At 33.4% G+C, this 23,694-nt stretch overlaps 1 protein-coding gene across 18 annotated transcripts in view; it reads left to right on the top strand.

Moving 5' to 3' along the window:
- LOC126891618 (multidrug resistance-associated protein 1) overlaps positions 1 to 23,694 on the top strand; it is a 225,239-nt gene that overhangs the window by 77,304 nt on the left and 124,241 nt on the right. For 13 of the 18 annotated variants that reach the window (XM_050660823.1, XM_050660824.1, XM_050660825.1 and 10 more), the window contains exons 6-10: positions 3,638 to 3,832; positions 6,095 to 6,728; positions 11,734 to 11,883; positions 20,243 to 20,327; positions 23,229 to 23,591. In XM_050660823.1, the coding sequence (XP_050516780.1) occupies positions 3,638 to 3,832; positions 6,095 to 6,728; positions 11,734 to 11,883; positions 20,243 to 20,327; positions 23,229 to 23,591 (1,427 nt within the window). Of the gene's footprint in view, positions 1 to 3,637; positions 3,833 to 6,094; positions 6,729 to 11,733; positions 11,884 to 17,331; positions 17,479 to 20,242; positions 20,328 to 23,228; positions 23,592 to 23,694 lie in introns of all 18 variants that reach the window. The other 5 variants (XM_050660827.1, XM_050660828.1, XM_050660822.1 and 2 more) reach the window with 1 other exon arrangement.

Raw genomic sequence — 23,694 nt, 5'->3', positions numbered from 1 at the left:
CCAACCGTTATTAATAAGTCCTACTACTGACCCTATCCTACTTCTTTATAAATACAGACATTTTTGAACAATTCAAACGAAAAACTCTCTGGTTTTGACCCTCTACTCAAAGAGAACAGACGGATCTATTCCTCTGGGCTAATTAGCCCAGATTCATGGAAAAGTTATTTACCAGCAATTTTATTGCTGGGATCGAATTATAATATCCTATATATTAATAATATAGGTATGCAAAGTCCGCAGATAGTATGCTACTTTTTTTATAAAGAAAATGGCGCCGACAAATCGTATTTTTTTCAATTATTGCTCTACAACTCCGAATATTTTAACTTTACAACAAAAACACCCAAATAAAAATTCACCGCAATTAAATTCTGCGTAGAGATATGTTTTTCCCGATTTGCTCCGACGAAAATTTTCCTCGGAAAATGCGGGTTTTCCCAACAAAAACTCTAATTTTCAAATAAAGTTAATTAATCAATATTTAAATAACTTAGTGACATCAAAGCTTTCTTGGTATAGATTGTAATTCCAGAAGCCGGTGAAAATTAAACGAATATTTTAGCAACAATTCAATTGTTAATTAACAATTTACGATCGCAATAATAACCAAAATAATCATGATACATTGATCAAACTTATAAAGATTATAAAGATATTTTATCGACAAAATATAAATTTTTCGTTTTTTTGCATAATCTTTAAATTTTGAAAAAAAAAATAGTTATAATACGCTGGTCTAATTAGTAAAGTACAAAGAAAGGTTATTTACCAGCAATTTTATTGCTGGTATCGAATATTATGATCCTATATATTAATAATACAGGTATCAAAGTCCGCAGATAGTGCGCTACTTTTTTTATTAACAAAATGGCGCCCCCAAATCGTGTTTTTTTTTTTCAATTATTGGTCTATAACTCCGAAGACTTCGAAAATATTCCTCAGAAAATGTGGGTTTTTCCAACAAAATCTCGAATTTTCAAATAAATTTTTTGGGCAAGTAATTATTTATCAATAATTAAATAACTTGGTGAAATAAAAGCTTTCTTAGTATAGATTATAACTGTAGAAGCCGGTGAAAATTAAACGAATATTTTAGCAACAATTCAATTGTTAATTAACAATTTACAGTCGCAATACCAACCAAAATAATCATGAGACATTGATCAAGCTTAGAATGATTATAAAGATGTGATTCCTATTTAATATTTTGTCGACAAAATATAATTTTTTCATTTTTTTGCATAATCTTTAAATGTTTAAAAAAAATAGTTATAAACAAATTAACATTTCTCAGAAATTGTTTATTATATTTTAATTTTAAAAAATTCTGAAAATGCGTATTTCAAAGGTCTTGAAATTGAATGCTTTAAAAAAATTTCCAACCATTTGCAAAAAAGTTATGAAACAGCAAAGTAAATATACGATTTCTCCGTTGTTTATAATTTGTTTTAATTGTTAGACATTTAAGACCTATTTAATATTTTGTCGACAAAATATAATTTTTTTCATTTTTTTGCATAATCTTTAAATGTTTAAAAAAAATAGTTATAAACAAATTAACATTTCTCAGAAATTGTTTATTATATTTTAATTTTAAAAAATTCTGAAAATGCGTATTTCAAAGGTCTTGAAATTGAATGCTTTAAAAAAAATTTCCAACCATTTGCAAAAAAGTTATGAAACAGCAAAGTAAATATACGATTTCTCCGTTGTTTATAATTTGTTTTAATTGTTTCAAAGCTTAAAAATGAGTCTGGTACAATCTAATTACTCACAAAGAATATCAAATATTAGTTCAATGGTTATATTTTAATGAAAGATTAAAAATACTTCTTTTTGTAATTTTTAGCGCGAAAGTAGGCTTGATACAGAGCCGAAGCTAAAATGTTCACTCGAAGCGACTGACGCGCAGCATACATTATACTATAATTTTATTTATTAAGTGTACGTCGCGTGGCGGCCGTCGCTTCGAGTGGAAATTTTAGCTACAGTACTGTATTAGTCTACTTTCGTTCGTGTAAATTACAAAAAAATATATTTATAATCTTTAATTAAAATATAACCATTAAACTAATCGATATTTTTTGTAAATAATTAGCTTGTACTTTAAACTCACTTTTACGCTTTGAAAGAATTAAAAAAAAATTATAAACAACGTAGAAATCGTTTACTTTGCTGTTTCATAACTTTTTTGCAAATGGTTGCAAAAAAGTTTTAAAGCATTCATTTTCAAGATATTTGAAATACGCATTTTAACTATTTTTTAAAATTAGAATATGATAAAAACTTTCTGAGAAACGTTAATTTGTTTATAACTATTTTTTTTAACATTTAAAGATTATGCAAAAAAATTAAAAATTTATATTTTGTCGACAAAATGTTAAATAGGCATCTCATCTTTATAAGATTTCAAAGTTTGATCAGTGTATCATAATGATTTTGGTTATTATTGCGACCGTAAATTATTAATTAACAATTGAATTGTTGCTAAAATATTCGTTCAATTTTCACCAGCTTCTGGAACTATAATCTAAACCAAGAAGGCTTTTAAGTCACCAAATTATTTAATTATTGGTGGATAATTACTTATCTAAAACTTTATTTGAAAATTAAAGATTTGGTTGGAAAAACCCGCATTTTCCGAGGAAAATTTTCTTCGGAGAAGATCGGGAAAAACATATCTCTATGCAGAATTTAATTGCGGTGAATTTTTGTTTGAGTGTTTTTGTTGTAAAGTTAAAATCTTCGGAGTTATAGAGCAATAATTGAAAAAAACACGATTTTCGGGCGCCATTTTGTTTATAAAGAAAGTAGCACACTATCTGCGGACTTTGCATACCTACCTATATTATTATTACATATAATCATAAGATTCGATTCCAGCAATAAAATTGCTGGTAAATAACTTTTCCCAAAAATGACCTATTCTCCGATAATCAGCCCAGACTATATACTCTCTCAGTAATAACCCCTAGTTAACTCGCTAAAATACCGCGAATATGTGCTGCCTTCCCTCGAGGAGGACAGACGCGAATCTTTCTCTCTAATTTTGATTCTCAGAAAGAACACACGTGCTGTTCTCCTCTATCAGTGATAACGACTAGCTCAACAAAACCAGTATTGTGAAATAGTTTAAAACGCGAACAGTTACGTGTACATGTGTATCCGCAAAACCGCGTGTGAACCTTGATTATGTTATAGTCTGTATAAGATTGAATTACCTCTCCGAATTCATTTGAACCGCACCTATAATACAGTCCAAAAACTCTGAAATTACTTTAATAATTTCGTGTATATGTACAGCTGCAGTCATTGAATAGTTTACACCCTTATACATATCTGGTAGCCAATTTTTTGAATGTTTGCCTCGTTCAAACGCATTTTTCACGTCAACGTGACGTTAATTGCCAGTGGCGCACCCAAAATAGGTTGATTACAATTTAAAAAATAACAATAAAAGGTAAATAAATAAGTCAAAAAAGAAAATATGGAAATAAATGTAAAAATAAAGGTGTAATCTATTCTGTCACCGCAGCAATACATGCCTCAATTGTACACTCGATATAAAAATTAATCCTTTATTTCAAGCTTGTCTATAACACAAATTATTTATCATTGTTTCTACTTATTTCAGCACCTCCCCCACACAAGTTGCCCATGCCAAATTTAAATCAGATTCGGCCAGCGTCGATTTCGTTAATAACAAGAAGAAGAAACAAGCCTCCATCTTACCGGCACTGTTCAAATGTTTCGGACCTATCTATTTCTTTGGAGCGCTGTTGAAGTTGATACAAGATCTGCTCACTTTTGTGAGCCCCCAGATTTTAGGGTAAGTAAAGTTATAGATTCATTTTCCACAGAACGACATTGACGCACATATGTGTCAAGTATATGACGCGTTTTAGCGTCGAGTACATGGAAAGCCCTCTATTTTGACGCATCCCTGCGTAATTGTTGCAGCTTGTCTTTACATTAACACTGACACTTCTAGACGGAGAGGCAGCGCTGAAAAATCTCTTTGAATTTACTAGAGCTAGATTTTTCACAGTTGATTACTGTGAGTGTGTAGAGAAACATACTGCGGTCGGTCAAGTGAAACGTAGAACAGGGGTTACTGAGAGGGTATCAAAGTTGCTTTCCTACGAAGGTAATTAAAAATCCATTTACTAAGGCTGAAAATCAGTACACACATTCTAAATTAAATATAAATAAAAGCTATTATAGTCGGTCAGCTGTATGACGGGACAGAGCCGGTCGGTCGGTCCCAATAGTCGATTGAGGAAATGAAGCATTTTGGCTCGCAATTTTTTCGTTCAGCATGGATTTACTTGAAATTTTCACAGAAGGTAGTGAATAGTCCAACAATCATTTTTTATATCTAGTCGTCATCATACGCTAAAACCTTGGGGGTGGTTGCCACCCCATCTCGGGGGTGGGAATTTCTTATTACATTTTAACCATGTAATTCGGTGGAAAAAGTGTTCTAAGAAAAAAATGTTTTTTACATTTTCTTCATAAAACTAATATCTTTCGAGTTATTCGCGGTTGAAAATAACAGTTTTTCGACAAAAAAAACGACTTTTTTAGAGGGTTTTTTGAGGATACCTCGAAAAATATGCATTTAATCAAAAAAACTATAGATATCAAAATTGTATCTTTTAGTAACGCAAACCAAATTATTTTCCAATAATATCTTTAAGACCAATACAAACCGAGATACGGCATGTTAGAGGTTAGCTTTTTTCGTCAAATGCATAATTTGAAATATTCAAAGCCAAATAATGGGAAAAATTTGCATTTTTCGAGAAAAACTTAAATAATCTTTTTTCAAGTATACGATTAGACCTTTCAAAAAATAATAATAAAAAGTTTCTAGAATGAAAATTAAGCGACTTATAATCAAAAAAATGTCGGTACCTGCTTTTCTCTACGATAAAATCAGTGAAAACAACCCCCTAACTCCCTTCCTAATTCAACATTGGTCTTCACCTTTCTGTAGTTCCTTTTATATTTATATTATAAATACACTCAAGGAGTTTGACCGATTTAAAATGCCTAATTTTGGAAAAATTGGAGTTTAAAGAAAAATTGATTTTTTTCAATTTGGTATTTTTCACCTTTTACTTCAAAATATCTCCGAAAATACTGAAGATACGAAAAAAGCTGCTAAATTGTAGCTTTTTTAATGACTAAAATTACTCTGTGCATAGATTTTCATTATAGTGAATAGTTAGCCAGCTATAGCTGTTTAAAACCTCTATTTACCAGCAAACACCCCCTTATTCGAGCCCTTTAAACCGCCACAATTAAAAACTAAGTAATCTTACGGTATTTAACTTACACAGTCTTATAGCTCTTTAAAAGTCCTACAAAATCATTTTTGAAGAAACTTTATCGCCAAAAATATATAGAATATTTTTCGAGTTATTCTCAAAAAACCCTCTAAAAAAGTAGATTTTTTCGTCGAAAAACTGTTATTTTCAAGCGCGAATAACTCGAAAAATATTAGTTTTACGAAGAAAATGTAAAAAACATTTTTTTCTTAGAATCACTTTTTCCATCGAATTACATGGTTAAAATGTAATAAAAAATTCTCACCCCCGAGATGGGGTGGCAACCACCCCCAAGGTTTTAGCGTATCATAGCGGCATGATATAGAAAATGATCCTTGGACTATTCCCTACCTTCTGTGAAAATTTCAAGTAAATCCATGCTGGACGAAAAAATTGCGAGCCAAAATGCTTAATTTCCTCAATCGACTATTGGGGCCGACCGACCGGCTCTGTCCCGTCATACAGCTGACCGACTATAATAACTTTTATTTATATTTAATTTAGAATGTGTGTACTGATTTTCAGCCTTAGTAAATGGATTTAATTACCTTCGTAGGAAAGCAACTTTGATACCCTCTCAGTAACCCCTGTTCTACGTTTCGCTTGACCGACCGCAGTATGTTTCTCTACACACTCACAGTAATCAACTGTGAAAAATCTATCTTTAGTAAATTCAAACAGATTTTTCAGCGCTGCCTCGTTGGTCTATTCGGATCACGTTTTAATTCAAATTAACATCGTAATTTTCTTCTTTATAGTTTCCTTATTTCCTACACTCGATTCAACCAAGAAATGTGGAAGGGTTACCTCTACGCTGTTCTACTTTTCATCACAGCCACCATTCAAACCCTTTTCCTAGCTCAGTACTTCAACAGGATGTTTGTGGTTGGAATGAGGATCCGTACTGTCTTGGTATCAACGATTTACAGAAAAGCATTGAAGATATCAAACAGTGCCCGAAAAGAAAGCACAGTAGGAGAAATCGTTAATCTGATGGCTGTTGATGCTCAAAAATTCATGGATCTAATTGGTTACCTCAACATGATTTGGTCTGCACCACTACAGATCTGCCTGTCCTTATATTTCCTCTGGAAGGAACTAGGACCTTCTGTACTCGCCGGACTTGCTGTGATGATAATACTGATTCCCGTCAATGGATTCATTGCTAACAAGATCAAAAAACTACAAGTGAAACAGATGAAGAACAAGGATGAACGTGTCAAGCTGATGAACGAAATTTTGAACGGGATTAAAGTTTTGAAGCTGTACGCTTGGGAACACAGTTTTGAGGATCAAGTATTGAAAATCAGAAATAAAGAAATTAAAGTGTTGAAACAAGCTGCTTATTTGAATGCTGGTACGTCGTTCATCTGGTCTTGTGCTCCATTCCTGGTAAGTAAATTTAAAATGTCGTGAAAGTTGCTTTGCATACGTTTTTGGTTTTCAAATTTTGACGATAGTAAAATAAGATATATTTTTCTTTGAGTGCCGTCGCTGAAGAGTTAGTTCTATTGAACTGCATTTAAATCAGTCCTTTCAATGTTTCAACCATGATACTCTCCTTCTTCCTATGCTCTTTCCTCCTGTGATATTGGTCCTTAAGGGACGGAAGGGCCAACTCTCGAGCTCAGGAAAAACACTGATTCTACACTATACTTTAATTTATAAAAATACACGTCCATGATGGTAGGATTTAAGGAGGTGTTGCTTCGTGTGATGTCGTTCAGACACCCATCTCGAACAATAATAATTATAATAATGATCCCCTTCTTAAAATTTCCTCGTCTTTTATATCTTTCTTTCATATCGAACTTTGTAATTAGAATTAGGGTATACGTGAGAATTGCTTCCTACTGCAAGGTTACACAAACAAATTACATCAATTAGCTACACTACTAACCTTCACGTTGTTTATTTATGATTAAATCATTATATACAATTTAAAATACATATACTATAATGTAAGGGTTTATACCCTTACTGTACATTCATCTTAACTTTCCCTGTGTGTATTATCAATCTTCCCGTTTGTCCCCAATTGTTTTCATTTTATACAAATGCATTTTTTGCTATTTATCCTGGCCCTATAACTGTTGTTTGATCATTATTTTCTGTAATCCAGGTTCCCAGTATTTATGTTTATAAACCTTTTCTATCTGTACATCTCCCAAATGTATGTTTGTATATTTGTTTTTGTATTCATTTTTAGTCCATAAGTTTTACATTTCATTTATTTATTAACTTTGTTTTGTATTATCTGATTCTCTTTATTTTTATGTTGACGTCTTTCTTCCATTAAATCTAAAAATGTCTTCCCTCACCCATTGTTTCTTTTTGTATCTGGTTGGTGTCAGAATTTCTTTTTGACTTTTATCTATTTCTGTCTTTATTAATAACCATTTTGTATCCGTTTCAGTATTTTGCAAAATTTGGTCTTTAACATTCATTAATCCATTATTCATTTCATCTGCCAGTCGTTGTCTTTTGAGTGGGTTCCTTACTTTACTTGTATCGTTTTGGGCATCTGTTGTTCTTTGATTTATTATTTTTATTTTGAGCCTCATGTTTTGCCACATTTTGTGCAGTTCTGGGTTGTGATCTGATCCTATATAAGACTTACTTAACCAAAATCTGACTAATAATAATTATAGATTACGAAACAAAATTTGAAAACCAAACCATGTCGTTTTAAAGTTTTATTATTTCAGGAAACAAATCTTTGATTGAGTTGTCGTCAAAATAGGTTATATCGTCAATTTTATAGTTTTAACCAAACATTCAGCTAAAAACCGAAATGTAGCAAGAGAACTTCTGGATTCTCGATAACGACAACGTATAGTTTGTCCAAAATCTATTTGCCAAAATTCGGGTCACAGTCATGGAGCACCCTCTTATTCGCCGGATTTAGTACCATGCGACTTACAAATTTTCTCAAGAATTAAATCCTCTTTATCAACTACGAGTTTTTGGAAGACGTAAAACCAGCGCAGCTATTCAACACTCTGTCGAAAGATGTGCAGCACTGATTCGCACAATGAATTATTTAAATGGCGCTGCGTAGACATGTGGAAAAAGAGCTAAATGTAGATGTTTTACCAACAGACATCTTACCTTTTACAAATATTCACTTAACAATGCTGGATTTAAAGGTTTTTAAACAAAACCGTCGGTAGAAGTATATAGACAGACTGCGCAAAAGATGGAGTGACAACCTTCCATAGAGGTATCAATCCGCCAATGAACAAGCAGGATTGCTTATAAAGAGGAAAAAGAAGAAGAAATAAAAATTTAATCCTGTAAAATTCTGAAAGTGGGCCGAATGGGATCACCCACAAGAAATAAAATGTAGAATAGAGAAGGCTAGGAGTGTATTTAATAACATGGCCAAACTCTTTAAAATCCACAACCTTAATCTGGAGATAAAAGTAAGGCTCCTACGATGTTAGATCCTCTCAATATTATACTACGGAGTTGAATCCTGGACACTCGCTGAAGTTATGGAAAAAAAACTTGAAGCCTTCGAGATGTGGCTGTACAGGCGAATCCTAAGGATATCATGGACGGACAAGAGAACCAACTAGACCGTATTACGAATAATGGGGAAAGAAAGAGAGGTGATGTATAGTATTAAGAGGAGAAAGTTAGAATATCTCGGACACATAAAGAGAAACGGCACTAAATACAGATTACTGAAGGTAATCCTTCAAGGTAGTCCGTTCTTTAACGGTAAAATATTGCAAAACCTCTAAATTTTAAAGAACCGCTTGGAATGACATGAAATTTGGCATACACATAGCTAACAAGTCAAAGAAAAAGAGTGATATTGTGCCGATATGTGCTTTTGCCCTGGGGGTGGTTTTCACCCCCTCTTGGTGGTGAAAAAATATTCGTCCAAAGAAAGTCAGGAAATGGATAAACTGGCTAATTTTAAGTAACTTTTGTTCTATAGAGTTTTTTCACTAAGTCAATACTTTTTGAGTTATTTGGCAGTGAATATGTTCATTTTTTCAACAAAATAACCACGGTTTTAGACGGTTTCTCGCAAATAACTCAAATAGTAAGTATTTTGTCGAAAAAACATTCTTAGCAAAAATATAGCCTGTAAAAAATTTTAAAAAATGGTGTATATATCACGTCTCTAAACCTAGTAGAAGCAGAGTTATAGTTAATGAAAAATAGGTTCATATTCGTCAAATTCCAAATGGAATACTTTAACGTGAAATAACTAAAAATGAAGCACATTTCGGGGAAAACTCATTACAACTTATTTAAAGTGTTAAAAAAAGCTTCATTTTTGTTTTGTAAAAAAAATTTCTAGCATCAAAATTAAACCAGTTACGCTCAAAATAAAGTTAGTCTACGACTTCACAAGTTTCTTGACTCCTGTATATATTGTTTATATGATCTGTAAGTTTCATCGGTTCAAAGTCCTTATTATTGAAAGGGCTGTAGTTAAAAGGGGTTGAACGAGTCACTGATCACGAATGCATGCAAATTTAGTAACACCAAATCTTAATCAATTTTTGTCTAACAGAAAAACAAAAAATACATGATAATCAGAAAAGTAAATCTGACTTTTTTTGTTTTTCGAGATTTTTGGTGTCTCTAACAATTTTTAAGTTATTTTGAAAAAAAGCATATTTTTCAAAATTTAAATTTTTAAAATTTTTTCTTTGAAACCAAATTTTTTCAAAAATAAGCACTTTGAATAGATGAAACTTACAGATCATATAAACACAACATAAGTAAAATAATTTGTGGAGCGGTAACGATTAATTTAATTTAAGTTGCTAATTAGGGGGTGGTCTTCCCGATTTTTTTTTGCAAAAACAAAAGGGATTAACTTTATTTTGAGCGTAACTTGCTTAAATTTAATGCTAGAAACTTCTTGTAAAAACAGAAATAAAGCTTTTTTTAAACACTTTAAAAAAGTTATAATAGGTTTTCCCCAAAAAGTGCTTAATTGTTTGGATATTTCACGTCGAAATATTCTATTTGAAATTTGGTGAATATGAATGTATTTTTCATTGGCTATAACTCTGATTCTGCGAGATCCAGAGACCTAGCGCGTACACCATTTTTTTTACTTTTTTATAGGCTATATTTTTGCTAAGAACGTTTTTTTCGACAAAATACTTACTTTTTGAGTTATTTGCGAAAAACCGTCTAAAAATGTGGTTATTTTGTTGAAAAATGAACATATTCACTTGCAAATAACTCGAAAAGTGTTGACTTAGCGAAAAAGCTCTATAGAACAAAAGTTACTTAAAATTAGTCAGTTTACCCATTTCCGGACTTAGTTTGGACATATATTTTTTCACCCCCAAGAGGGGGTGAAAGTCACCCCCAGGGCAAAAGCACACATCGGCACAATATCACTTTTTTTCTTTGACATGTAAGCTATAAGTATACCACATTTCATGTCAATCCAAGCGGTTCTTTAAAATTCAGAGCAAAAACCGTGAAAGAATGGACTAAGGCAAGGTATTCGGAAAGCGAGGAATTGGGAGAAGAAGAATATCATGGTTAAAGAACCTGAGGAAATGGTTCTCCACAACAACAACTAATCTATTTAAAGTATCAGTTAATAAAATAATTATAGTCGGAATGATCGCCAATATTCGAAACGAATAGGTACCAAAAGAAGAAGAATTCTGAAAATCAAAGTATACAATGATAATGACTTATTCGCGGTGTGCAAGTACTTGGAAGGGAAACGAGAAACGACCGTGCGCGAGTCGCGGAGAAATATTGCAACTATCTTAATTCATATTGTCAATTGAAATTGTCAAATTGACGTATATTTCATACCTTCTGTCATTGAAGCAGAAAAATTATATATTGCTCCACAATATTGATATGATATGCAATTATTATATAAAGGTAAATTTAATTAATTGTATTTTGCTTGCAGTACTGCATTTTAATAACTAATTTTATTTACTACATACAATTGTTTACGTTTGCATAACATAACCTGCATCTTATTTTTTCTTCTTATTATTTTTTTGGACTATGGCCTTGACAATTATCCAGCAACCAGGACTAATATAATTGGCCAATATAATTAAAAGTGCGAATAAAAGTACAAAGCGTAGAAGTAGAGGTCGCTTTGCCGAACTTGCACGGTCCCAATAACCTATTTTGACGGCATTTCTACAGTTTATTTAAGTATAGAGAAATTTATTATAGCGTTTTTATTTGTTTTTATGTTTTTTTTTTCTCCCTGTGTCCAGAAATGATTGTTGGATTTGTTCAAAAGTTAATATTTTTGGAAAATTATATTAGGAATTATTAATTATACTTGAAAAAAAAATTGAGGAAACTCAAAATCTGACACTTATTTCTGGACTAATTTAACAATATAGCCACAGTACTGAAGATTTTTATACTATAGGTAACTTTCGTTACTTTCGCAACATACATCTACAGTGACCCAGTACACAACGTTTTGACAGCTGAAAAAATTTTCAAAGCCATGGCGTTGTTTAGCATTATCGGAATGCCACTGGCCCTTCTACCTATGCTGTTGGTTTACACTGTGGAGGTAATCAAATTTGAGAAGGGCATCCGAAGAGTATTGGTCTCTTTAACAAAATATCATATTTTACGATTCTGGTTATACAGATAAGTCGACTTGGTGTGATACAGTAAATTTAATCATTTAGTAGATCGGAAAATGTGCAGAATTTGGATGATGATCAAAATATTTACTTTCAGTTTCACAAAGCTTCCAAAATTTGCAAAATAACCTTGTCATTTTTACTACTATAGCAGTGAAGTAGTCTTATAACAGCACTACAAACCTTAAGAGGCCCATGGCTTCGATAGTCTTGACTAATTTCTTCCACTTTTTCGGTCCTTCACTTGTTCTCTTCAGTCCCTTGTCCATATTTCTTTTACATCAGTCCGGACTACATCAAACCAGTTTCTGCGTGGTTTTCCTCTTTCTCCTACTTGGAAAACTCCTAGGACGTTTCTTTTGTCTGGAATTCGTAAAACATGTCCCAGCCATCTAACTCTGTGCTCTGATTTTCTGTGTTATTTTGGATCTCTTATATATCTCTATTAGCTCCTGGTTTGTTCTAGGCCATTCCCCGTCAGCCTTCATTACACCACCAAAAACTTTTCTCAAGATTTTCCTTTCCCAAATCTCTCACTTTTTTCTTCTTTCTGGTCCATTGTCCAAGTTTCACATCCATACAATACCGTTGGACTTACTATTGTTTCATAAGTGCTAATCTTGGCTACCCTGGACACGTTTTTGCCTTCCTTTAATGAGCTTACTGCTTTGTTACCTTTCAACAACAGGTGTAAGTAACTATTTCTCTCCCTTCTACTCATCTATTTGTGTTACTTCAAGGTATTTAAATTCTGTTACCTTCTCAAATTCATACTCTCTCTCTCATTCATGCTTATACAGTGATGAGCGCGCTGATAACCGGCAGAATAACGCGAAAGATGGAAAACACATTAAGTTGTGAGATAAAAAGAAATGAAACTAGTGGAGATGGGAGATTTAGCGATAAAAACCTATACATTTACATTCTGCTTATTGTTTCCCACCTTGAGACCTATCGGACGAGTTTGTCAACTGCCACTATGACAGTGACAGTTTTAGTTGACATACTCCTCTGATATGTTTAAAGGTGGGAAACAATAAGTAGAATGCAAGTGTATAGGTTTTTATCGCTAAATCTCCCACCTCCACTAGTTTCATTTCTTTTTATCTCACAACTTAATATGTTTTCCATCTTTTGCGTTATTTTGCCGGTTATTTCCATTTCCATATACATCGTTTTTATTGATTTGTGTCCTTTATAATTTACTTTTAACATATGCTCCTGGATTCAGTTCTTTAGCTACTCACTGAAGGAGATAAGGGAATATTTTTAGGTTCATCATTGTTTTATTTGAATTTGATACATTTTTCTTCTTCTTCTTATTCAATCCACTAATGGATGTTCGCGATCACGTTTGACCATTTTTCTCTATCCCTTGCAATATGTATTAGATCCCCTATGTTTCTTAACCCTTTCCATTGTTTGACATTACGGAGCCATGACATTTTCTTCCTGCCCAGTCCTCTCCTTTCTTCGATCTTACCTTCAATTAAGGTTTGCAGAAATTGGTATCTTTCGTTTCTAATTACATGCCCCAGGTATGCCGTTGTTCTCTGTTTAATTGTGCTTATCAGTTGTAGTTCTGTATTTTAAGGATTCGTCGATAAATCCACATCTCAAATGCCTCGAGTTTATTCATTGTGTTTATTTTTTTAAAGTCCATCCTTCCATGCCATATAGGAGCACCGACCATACATAGCATTTCGTGAATTTTAGTCTTAAGTTCAGGTCAAAGTCGGAGTTCGTAAAGACGTTTCTGAATTTCATGAATGCACTTCTGGCCCTTTCTATCCGACATTTAATTTCCATATCCGACATCCAGTCTTAACATAGCCAGGTGCCCAGGTACTTAAATTTTCTTACAGTCTAAGGCTAGTCTTGCATTTTAATGTTGACACATTATTGACGGCTGATTAAAAGGAACGTCGTCTTTTTTATGTTGATGCTAAGTCCCATGTTCTTGCTACGTCCTGCAATTTTATTAAGAAGGTTTTGGAGGTCTTCTATATTATTTGCATTAAGACTGAGTCATCTGCATTTCGTACATTATTGACTCACGTACCATTTACTTTGATGCCGCTTTCGTATTCCTCAAGTGACTAGGTTCAGTTTTGACGTAGGTTCAGGTCAAAGTCAGAGTTCGTAAAGACGTTTCTGAATTGATACATTCAGTTTTCTATTAATATTTCCACATATTTTTTTAATCTATACAGTTTAAAGTTCACACCGCAAAGTGCGTACTATTGACTATGCTAATAACCTTATATTAATCACAAAAATTGGCAGATAAACCTGATATAATACGTAAACAATTCTTGTGGTATTAAAATGAGAGCATTCAACTAAGATTTCTGGTAAAGTTCAAAGTTTTCTTGACCTATTAAATTAATCATTTTTCGATGATTATTTAATACCACACATTAACCACTTCCGGGCCACCTCATCTCAGTGATTCCTAGAAGATTATTTGTATAATAATTTATTTGGCTTTGATGATTTGATTTGATAAGAATGATGTAATCTAGAAGGTGAAGTACGTAGAATCTGCTTTTCTATTATTGAAAGCCCTTTTGTGTTCTGCTAAACGTTTGTTAAGGTTTCTAGCAGTTTGACCGATGTAAGTTTGTATATTGTATTCGAAGTTTATCGGGGGTGGTCATATTATGTACTTTTATAAGTTTCTGTACAAGATTGATTGGGTGCTATCGTAGATCGTAAAACGGAAAATGGAGAATAATTACGATAGTTCCAAATGCTTTGTGAAACTAATTAGTATACATTTTGTTACCTTCTCCCATAAACAAACATAATATTACTGTATATTTGTCAAATTGACATATTTGTATAAGTAGTTGATGCCTAACTTTCGGGGTAACGGATTATATTGTATCCATAGAATGTGAAACGACATTTTATTTCCGCTTATCGAATTTTTAATTTTTTAAATGACACTCATTTATCTGTGAAACAGTAAATTTAACAATTTATACTTGTTATGATTGTAAATATAATTGTTGATAACCTTAACGCTAAAATTTTCATGGGATCGTTGGTGTTTCGTTATCTTGAGGATAATAGTTCAGTTATCTAATAAACGAAAAACGAACATCAAATTTTTGATAAAATTGACACATTTAAGATTTTTTAAATAGTCGGAGCTCGTGATAAGTTTTTATGTACCAATTTTATTACAAGAAGGTTTTGGATGATGAAAATCATATAATGAAAGACAACTGAAGGGTCAGGGGGAAGAACAGTGAATGTCTATCTGGAAGCATTTTCGGTAAAATGAGAAATAAAGTTACATATTCATTGTTTTTTGTCCAGTCTTGTGATGTGTTTTTAAGACTATTCTCATCGTTATTTCCCCTGGGCTATTCACAGGTTGATACATAGTACTCTTTCTAAGCAAACAGATTGCACAAAAGTCGCATATCGACAAAAAACTGACATTCATCGTTTTTCCCTCTGGCCCTTCAACTGGATATAATGTTAAAAGAAATTTAAGCTGCAACTATAACCGAAAGAGATCCATTCTGACTTATAATGATCTATGGATGTGAAACTTGGATATTGACTCAAAAATCTGTAAACCACATGGACATCTTTGAAAGAAGGGCACTGAAGCGAATACTAGGTCCTATAAATGAAAACAACAGGTGGTGAATCAGACCCAATAATTATGAAATATATAACATACATACATACAAAGAACCACCTTTATCTTTCTGTATGTCCGCCTACAGCGTCTTTGGTAGCCCATGTTTTGGGATGGAAAAAAACAGGCTTCAGAAAACATGGCAAGGAATGGAAAGATATGTTGGCCAAATTGCAAGAGGAAAAAGGACCACCCTGAAACTAAGCAAGATACAAAGAATTGCTACATCTACTTGGGACAGATAATGAAAGTTAACAAAGAACTGAGTTCGATGTTGAAAAACACTAAAATGGAATAATATTCCAAAACCAGAGTTTGCGATTACTGGATCATCCCTATACTCTATGGTTCACAGACGTGATCACTCACCAAGGACAATATGGATAAAATAGTAAAGGCACAAAGAGCGATGGAAAGATCAAGGCTCGGGGTAAGACTTACAGACAAAAAAAACAAACAAATGGATTAGAAGCAAAACCAAAGTAAAAGATGCAGGAGAACATGCTGCCAAATTAAAATGGAGCTTCGCAGGGCGTAATGCCCGACTGAAGGATAAAAGATAGAATCACGAAATGCAACAATGGAGACCATGGTTAATCTAAAAAGATTAACACACATCTTCAATACAACAGCCAAGAAATACAATATGATAATATCAGCAGAAAAAACCAAATGTATGACAACATCGAAATACCCACTACGATGTAAAATCGAAATTGATGGGAAAATACTAAAGCAGGAAGCAAGGTTTAGATATCTGGGAATAGATATAACCAGTTACGGAGATGTTGAACAGGAAGTACGACAACAAAGCTTAAAAGCAAGTAAAGGGGAGGGATCTCCTAATGACACAATTTGGAAGAACGAACACCAAAGACAAGACACAAAAGCAGCAATTAGACCTATATTGACATACACGGCGAAGACAAGACCTGACACATCTAAAACGAGACGACTACTAGAAACAACAGAGATGAAAATACTCCGACGAATATCAGGGAAAAGTCTGTTGGATAGGGAGATAAGCGAAAACATAAGAAGATCATGCAATGTAGAAGACATAAATGGATGGGTGACAAAATGGAAACAGAAGTGAAACGAACACATTAGTAGAATGGCAGAGGATAGGATAGTACGAATAGAACGAGGTAAGTCACCAAATGGATGAAGAAGTATTGGCAGACCAGGAAAAAGATGGTGCGATAACTTAAAAAATTTAGGAGGCTAATATTGAAGAAGAAACAGGCTTTAAAGCCTACATATAAGAAGGAAGAAGAAGAAGACCATGGTTAGGAAGGAAAAGCAGGGGAAGGCCACAAATGAGATGGGCCGATGACATTAAGGAGATTGGAGTTCATAATTGGAAACAAGTGGCGCAAAATAGAAAAGACTGGATTGAATTGGGGGAGACCCATGTCCAAAGTTGGATTACTTAAGGCTGGAGAAGAAGAAGAAGCACTAATACATAATTAATTTATAATATATTTTTATTACTTGACAATACAAATTTATATTTTAGACTGACCCTGAAACCAAGGGACGGTGTAATATTATTATGAGTAGAAATACAAGTTTCAATAAACGTATAAAAAATTGTTAAATTTACTGTTAAGTATAATTATGTATTAACCAATCCTACCTCTTAATAAGTCACCTGGTGGTTTTACTTTTAATTCGTTCTTAATTAACATGATTTTTTCTCCTATTGCTTTAGGTCTCTCTAGTCACTTTCGCTACATACGTATTGGTGGATGAAAAACATGTATTAGACGCAAATAAAGCCTATGTTTCTATCTCTCTATTCAATATCATACGATTTCCACTCAGCATGTTGCCCATGATGTTGTCAAATTTAGTACAAGTAAGAACAACAATCGCAATAATAGTTTTCTGATGTAAAAGTAACTTTTATTATTAGCCGAAACCTATAAACAATAGTATGAGATGATCAACTGATATGAAATTTTTTAAAAAGAAATTTTCCTACCCAGCTGGGATTCGAACTCACAACCCTTGGATCCAAAAATAGGCCCTCTTATGATAGAATTGAATATAATAATTGTTGTAAAAATAACAACTTAAATTAACAAGTCAATTTTTGAATCCAATAAAATACAAAATGATATTAAATTAAATACCTTATTGGAATCATTTTTCTGGTTGCATCTCCGTGGCTTCAAAAAATGCAAGCCAAACGAATGCTGAAGCAAAAGAATATGAGGGAATTAAAAATAAACAAATATTTTTATTTCGTTGCAAAACGAAACCAAAGCCATCTTGTAGAATAGAATAGAATAGAAATATGCTTTATTGTCATGAAAAATGTAACAATTTTATAGACAAAGCTTACAAGAATCATAAATAAAAACAATAACAAATACAATTTACTAAAATTATACAAATCGTCATTATAAATAAAACATAATAAAGTGAAATAAAAATCAGTAACAATCTATTGCAAAATTTAAAAAAATATATTTCAGTTCGGTTAGAGGGCGCTATAAGCACTCTGACCGTTTTCAAAACTTGTTAGTCTATCATCAGAGAATGCTTACATAGCTATCTCTAAACAAACTAAAATAATTCAGATGACTAGCCTCGAATTTCAACTAACGAAATGGTATGGGTGTCTTAGCGACATCTGCTAGAAACAAGTCAAAGTTTTCAATCCAATAAAAGATAAAATAATATTAAATTAAAAACCTTATTGGGGCGTTTTTTCTGGTTACACCTCCGTGGCTTCGGAAAATGCAAGCCAAACGGATACTGGAGCAAAAGAAGATGTGGGAATTCATGTCAAAATGACAAGAATCGTGTTGGTTAGTAATAACAGTCTGATTTTTGCATGAGAGTTTAATGAAAGGGTAACGAATCAATTGGATGTTCTGTCCGACAAAATACATGGGACGTTTTCGTAATCAGACATTCCAAATTTTTAGACCGTTCCACAATTAAAATTTTCCCTGTTCCAGTGTTCCGGTACATCAAAGTTTGTCCGACTAGACACCGTTAAGCTATTAACAAATTTTCAGCTTTCTATTAATCAACTTTTTTTTGGTACGCGGGATCCATGCCTAATAATGTGGAGCATAAATTGAGGCACTATAGAAATTAGTCCTGTGTTCAATATTTCAACTTTATTAAGTATAATTTAAATAATTTACCGGCACTTGAAGGTTACTTTTACATCGATCTATAGTAATGAGCATGATTCGTAAATACCAGTTATATCTATCCATTAGTAACTATCATTAATTATAGTCGATAAAAACGTTTAGGCCATCTATCAGTTTGAAGTTATTATTACATATTATTAAACAATTGCGTATAGTTTTTATCAGGATGCTTGCAAGGGGTAGCTCTGTTGATATCTGCGAACAATAAATACAGTTAATTGAAACGAACATACGATACGTTTAGTATAACACATCAAGGAGAAAGAACGATAAGTGGATTAGAGGTGGACGGGTCGATCAATACTCGATCTGGCAAGGAACGGGAAGGCGACCAATTAGTACTTGGTCGCCGTGGCAGGACGGTTTGGATTTAAATCAACACTTTAAGAGACCGGTTTGGGAGCCTCTACTAAATCGATACTTTAAATATATACTTTTTAGAAGATTTGTAAAAAAGTGTGGACATTGGTAAAACATTCATTTATTGGCCTTCAGTCAATACCCTTCGGTCAATGGAGTTGTTACCAGATCAATGCTCCAGTAGAACTTTCTTTTCCATTGTGGCGAACGTCTTATATCGTTGCTGGTGATCTATATCCACCACGCATCAAATGGAAGTAGTATCTAGGTAATGGGAGCGTATATGTACGGAGCCGTGGCACATCGACAGCGCGACTGTTACATGCTTCCGTTTTATTTGCATAAAAATAGTAAATAAAGACCTGTAACTAATAGAATCAATTTTCGACAACTCCTCTCTTGGGTCTTTGATCGATTTTAGACCTTTTTGTATCGTCTTCGTTGATTTGAAAATGAAGTACATACTCGCCTTGTTTCGCTAAGGTCTGTAATATATGTTAAGGACGTTTTGATGCGAGAGGAAATTATTCCTGATGTGGCTTATAAACCTGAAAAACAATGTATCATTTAAAAACGACGTCTGTGGAAGCCTACGTCCTCAAGTGAGCATCGAGTTCATATCAATTTAAATTAACTTACCAAAAAGTATACTTAAATCACTAATTCCAAAAATAATTACCGAAATACTGATAGATTTTGGTTCTATAGTTATTTTCTTGTGGTATTTCTGCAGTATGTATTATATTTAATAGTAATTAACGACACTTCGTTGAATATACGTTTATGTTGACTTTTCGAATTTCAATTAGAGATCGAAAGTTAAAATGATCGTATTTTCAATTAAAAATATGATTAATGCCCGTTGAATATAATAAATAACTGATGGATTTGCTGTAAATTGACATCGATCCAATACATTTTCCATTTGAAAATATAAATATTATAAAAACGATATTTTTTTGCAAAAATACGAAATTTAAACAATGATTCCGCTTTGGTGATCTAATTATTATTTGTTTAGAAAAGTATTGGATTGTTGTTGTGTAGTACATTTATGAGTCCATAGTAAATCACGTTTACTTTTACTAGACTTGGGTGTCAGTTAAAAGAATAAACAAATTCATGAATGCTGAAGAACTTGATCCTGATAATGTTCTGCACGAACCCTCTGAAGGTAAGTTTAACATAGTATATTAAAACTAATATACATGGTTTTATTAGTATGCATAAATCGTCCTTACTGGAAATGATGTATTTACCCAAAGAGAAGAGGAGGTAACGTGTATTTTATATTTTTTCAATTTCCAACTGTAATATCTGTTAAAATGTGCTTTTGTACGCCGAACGAAAAAAAAAGGTACCCAATTTGGTACATCTGCACCCAAACGGGATAACTCTGTTCCCCCCCCCTCTCTCTCTCTTGTCATTTCTCCATTACTGAGTGTCGTGATTTCCTCCAATACTCCAAATCCGATCCTCCAACCAATTTTCTCCATTGGTCTCTATCTTCAGTTGCTCTAGGATTTTTTACATAATGAGTGCTGAATTCGGAATTTGGTCTAACCATTTGGTTGGTGATTATACCCTTGGTCTTCTCCCCGGAACGTTTCTAGAAACAATGAATCTCATCTGCGATAATTATTGTTACCTCTGCGAACTATGTGACCATAAAACTGTGAAATTCGTTGCAGATATGTTGTGGACAGCCTTTTTTCTTAATGAAATGTTCGTTAAGAATTGTTGGAAAAGAAACGCTTGTCCGATGGCCTGTACCATCTGTTTAATTTTCATTCCTTAATGTTAAACAATGGAAATATGATTTACAAAAAAATTGCCATATGGGTCATACAAGGTTCTTTTTTTTTTCGAAATTTCCATTTTCGTTTTCAGAGTCTTTAGTCCTGTCGCCCGGGGGAGTACAACGGCCTCCTTAATTCAGATGGACTTACCCAAGTTTTTTTACGTATTTTGACCCGTGGAACACGAATTTTTTGGTTAACAGTCGATCCGGATGTCGATAAGATTGTTATAAACAAAGAACTTGAGGAATCGCATAACAGCGACAAAACATTTTTTTTTTGTATTTTTTGGGTCATTCTAACCAAAAAATGTTTTTACAAGTTTTTTCGTAGGGTGCATAGTTTTCGACATAAACGCGGTTGAACTTTCAAAAAATCGAAAAATTGCAATTTTTGAACCCGAATAACTTTTGATTGAAAAATAAAATAACAATTCTGCTTACCGCATTTGAAAGTTCAAGTCAAATTCTATCGGTTTTGATTACTTTCATTGCTAAAAAATTATTTTTTTTTATTGTTAAACAAAGCTATAAACACATAGTGATTGAATGATGTTTTCAATGCATTTCCCATTTGAAATCGAACGAGTAGGCGCGCATACAGACCATTTCTACGTAGATTACGTACATTAAAACGCATGCATTGGGCACTGGAAACATGTGTTTATGGCTTTGTTTAGCAAATAAAAACTTAATTTTTAGCAATGCAAATAATCAAAACCGATAGAATTTGACTTGAACTTTCAAATGCAGTAAGCAGAATTGCTATTTTATTTTTTAATCAAAAGTTATTCGGGTTCAAAAATTGCACTTTTTCGATTTTTTGAAAGTTCAACCGCGTTTATCTCTAAAACTATGCATCCTACGAAAAAACTTGTACAACCATTTTTTGCTGAGAATCACCCAAAAAATACAAAAAAATATTTTGTTTTGCGAAAAATCGATGTTGTGTAATTCCTCAAGTTCTTTGTTTATAACATCGACATCCGAATCAACTGTTACCCAAAAAATTCGGTTTCTACGAGTCAAAATACATAAAAAACTTGGGTAAGTCCATCTGAATTAAGGAGGCCGTTGTACCCCTGGCGACAGGACTACTTCAATTTCTTTTCCAATTTTGGAGTTAAAATTTTCCGTTGATACTTTAGATCCTTTCTTGTCGTCTATAGCTTTTTTAAAAACTATAGACGACAGTTACTTGTCCAGTTGGAGCATAAACCTGCACAATCTTTATTCTAGTTTGTGAGTTTAGTTAAGATCATGTATGTAATTCAATGCGAGATGCGATTAATTATTTGAATTTGAGACTTCCTCTTCTTATATATCAAGAAACCTATTCCATTGTATGTATAGTCATCCTTGCCTTTATAGTAGAGCCTATTGCCTGAATGTAAGTCCACGTACCCTTCTCCTCTTTTGTTAACTTCTGATAGCCCCATTATGTCCCAATTCATATTCCCCAATTTTTCTTCTAATTCGTAGAGTTTTTTATCTTTTAATACTACACTACCGGTGTACAGCGTTCTCTGATGCCTTCCGACTCCTAACCGCCATTCTTCTCTGTTTAACCATATACCTGAAGGGATTACTCTTTCCTCTAGTTCTTTTTCAATTCCCTCCCTTCAACTTCTTCTCGGTCTTCCTCTTTTCGTTCTCCATTGTGGCATCCACGTCAAAATCAGTCTGTTTAGGGATCCTGTCATCTTGCATTCTCTGTACATTTCCGTACCATACTAAGTAGTTGTTTTGTTTTTATGTCATCAATTATTGTATGCGTGACTCCTATCATTTCTCGTTTTCTCTCATTTGCTATCCAATCTCTTCTTGATTTACCTGTTGCTTTTTTTCAGAGATCCATTTCTTGGCCTAGTAACATTTTCTCTGTTCTTTGTTTCATTGGCCAAACTTCACTGCCATATACGTGATTACACTTTTAAGTATGGTATTGTATAGGAGCTGTTTGTTCGCTTTAGATTATGTTTGGTTCCACAGAATACCATTCATCATGAATATGGCTTTTCTATCCTGTATGTTTCTGTCTTTTATAGCAGCATCGAGTGTTCCAGTTGAGTTACCTTCATGCCCAGGTATTTATATTCATCACAGTGTTAATTCCTACCCCATCGTCTAATGTAATGGACTGCTTTGTCCCTCCAATACGCATGGCTTCTGTTTTCTTAATTTGTATACTTAAGTACTGTATACTAATAAAACGTTCTGTATATTTCCAATTAATGAATATTTAATACAATGTATTCAAACTATGAATCTTTACAGAGCCACTTACGATCGAAAACGGCACATTCTCCTGGGGCGAAGGACCAATCTTGAAGGACATCAACATTAACATCAAGAAAAAAACTCTAACGGCCATCGTCGGAACAGTCGGTTCAGGAAAATCCAGTTTGATCTCAGCGTTCCTAGGAGAAATGGACAAACTCTCAGGCCGTGTGAACTCATATGGAAAAGTCGCTTACGTCTCCCAGCAAGCTTGGATCCAGAACGCCACCCTTCGAGATAACATCCTCTTCGGAAAACCCTACGACAAAACGCTGTATGACGCAGTGGTGGAAGCTTGTGCCCTGAATCCAGATCTGGAGATGTTGCCGGCTGGTGATCAGACGGAAATCGGCGAAAAAGGTAATTGCTGATATAGTATTACCATCTAAGAGACTCATTAATATTCAGATCAGCGGGGTGCTATTGTTCGAGGTGTAAAATTGCATAAACAAGGGATCATTTC

This window comes from Diabrotica virgifera, chromosome 9, assembly GCF_917563875.1.
Source record: "Diabrotica virgifera virgifera chromosome 9, PGI_DIABVI_V3a".
Taxonomy (NCBI): domain Eukaryota; kingdom Metazoa; phylum Arthropoda; class Insecta; order Coleoptera; family Chrysomelidae; genus Diabrotica; species Diabrotica virgifera.
This window is presented reverse-complemented; position numbering and strand designations above follow the sequence as displayed.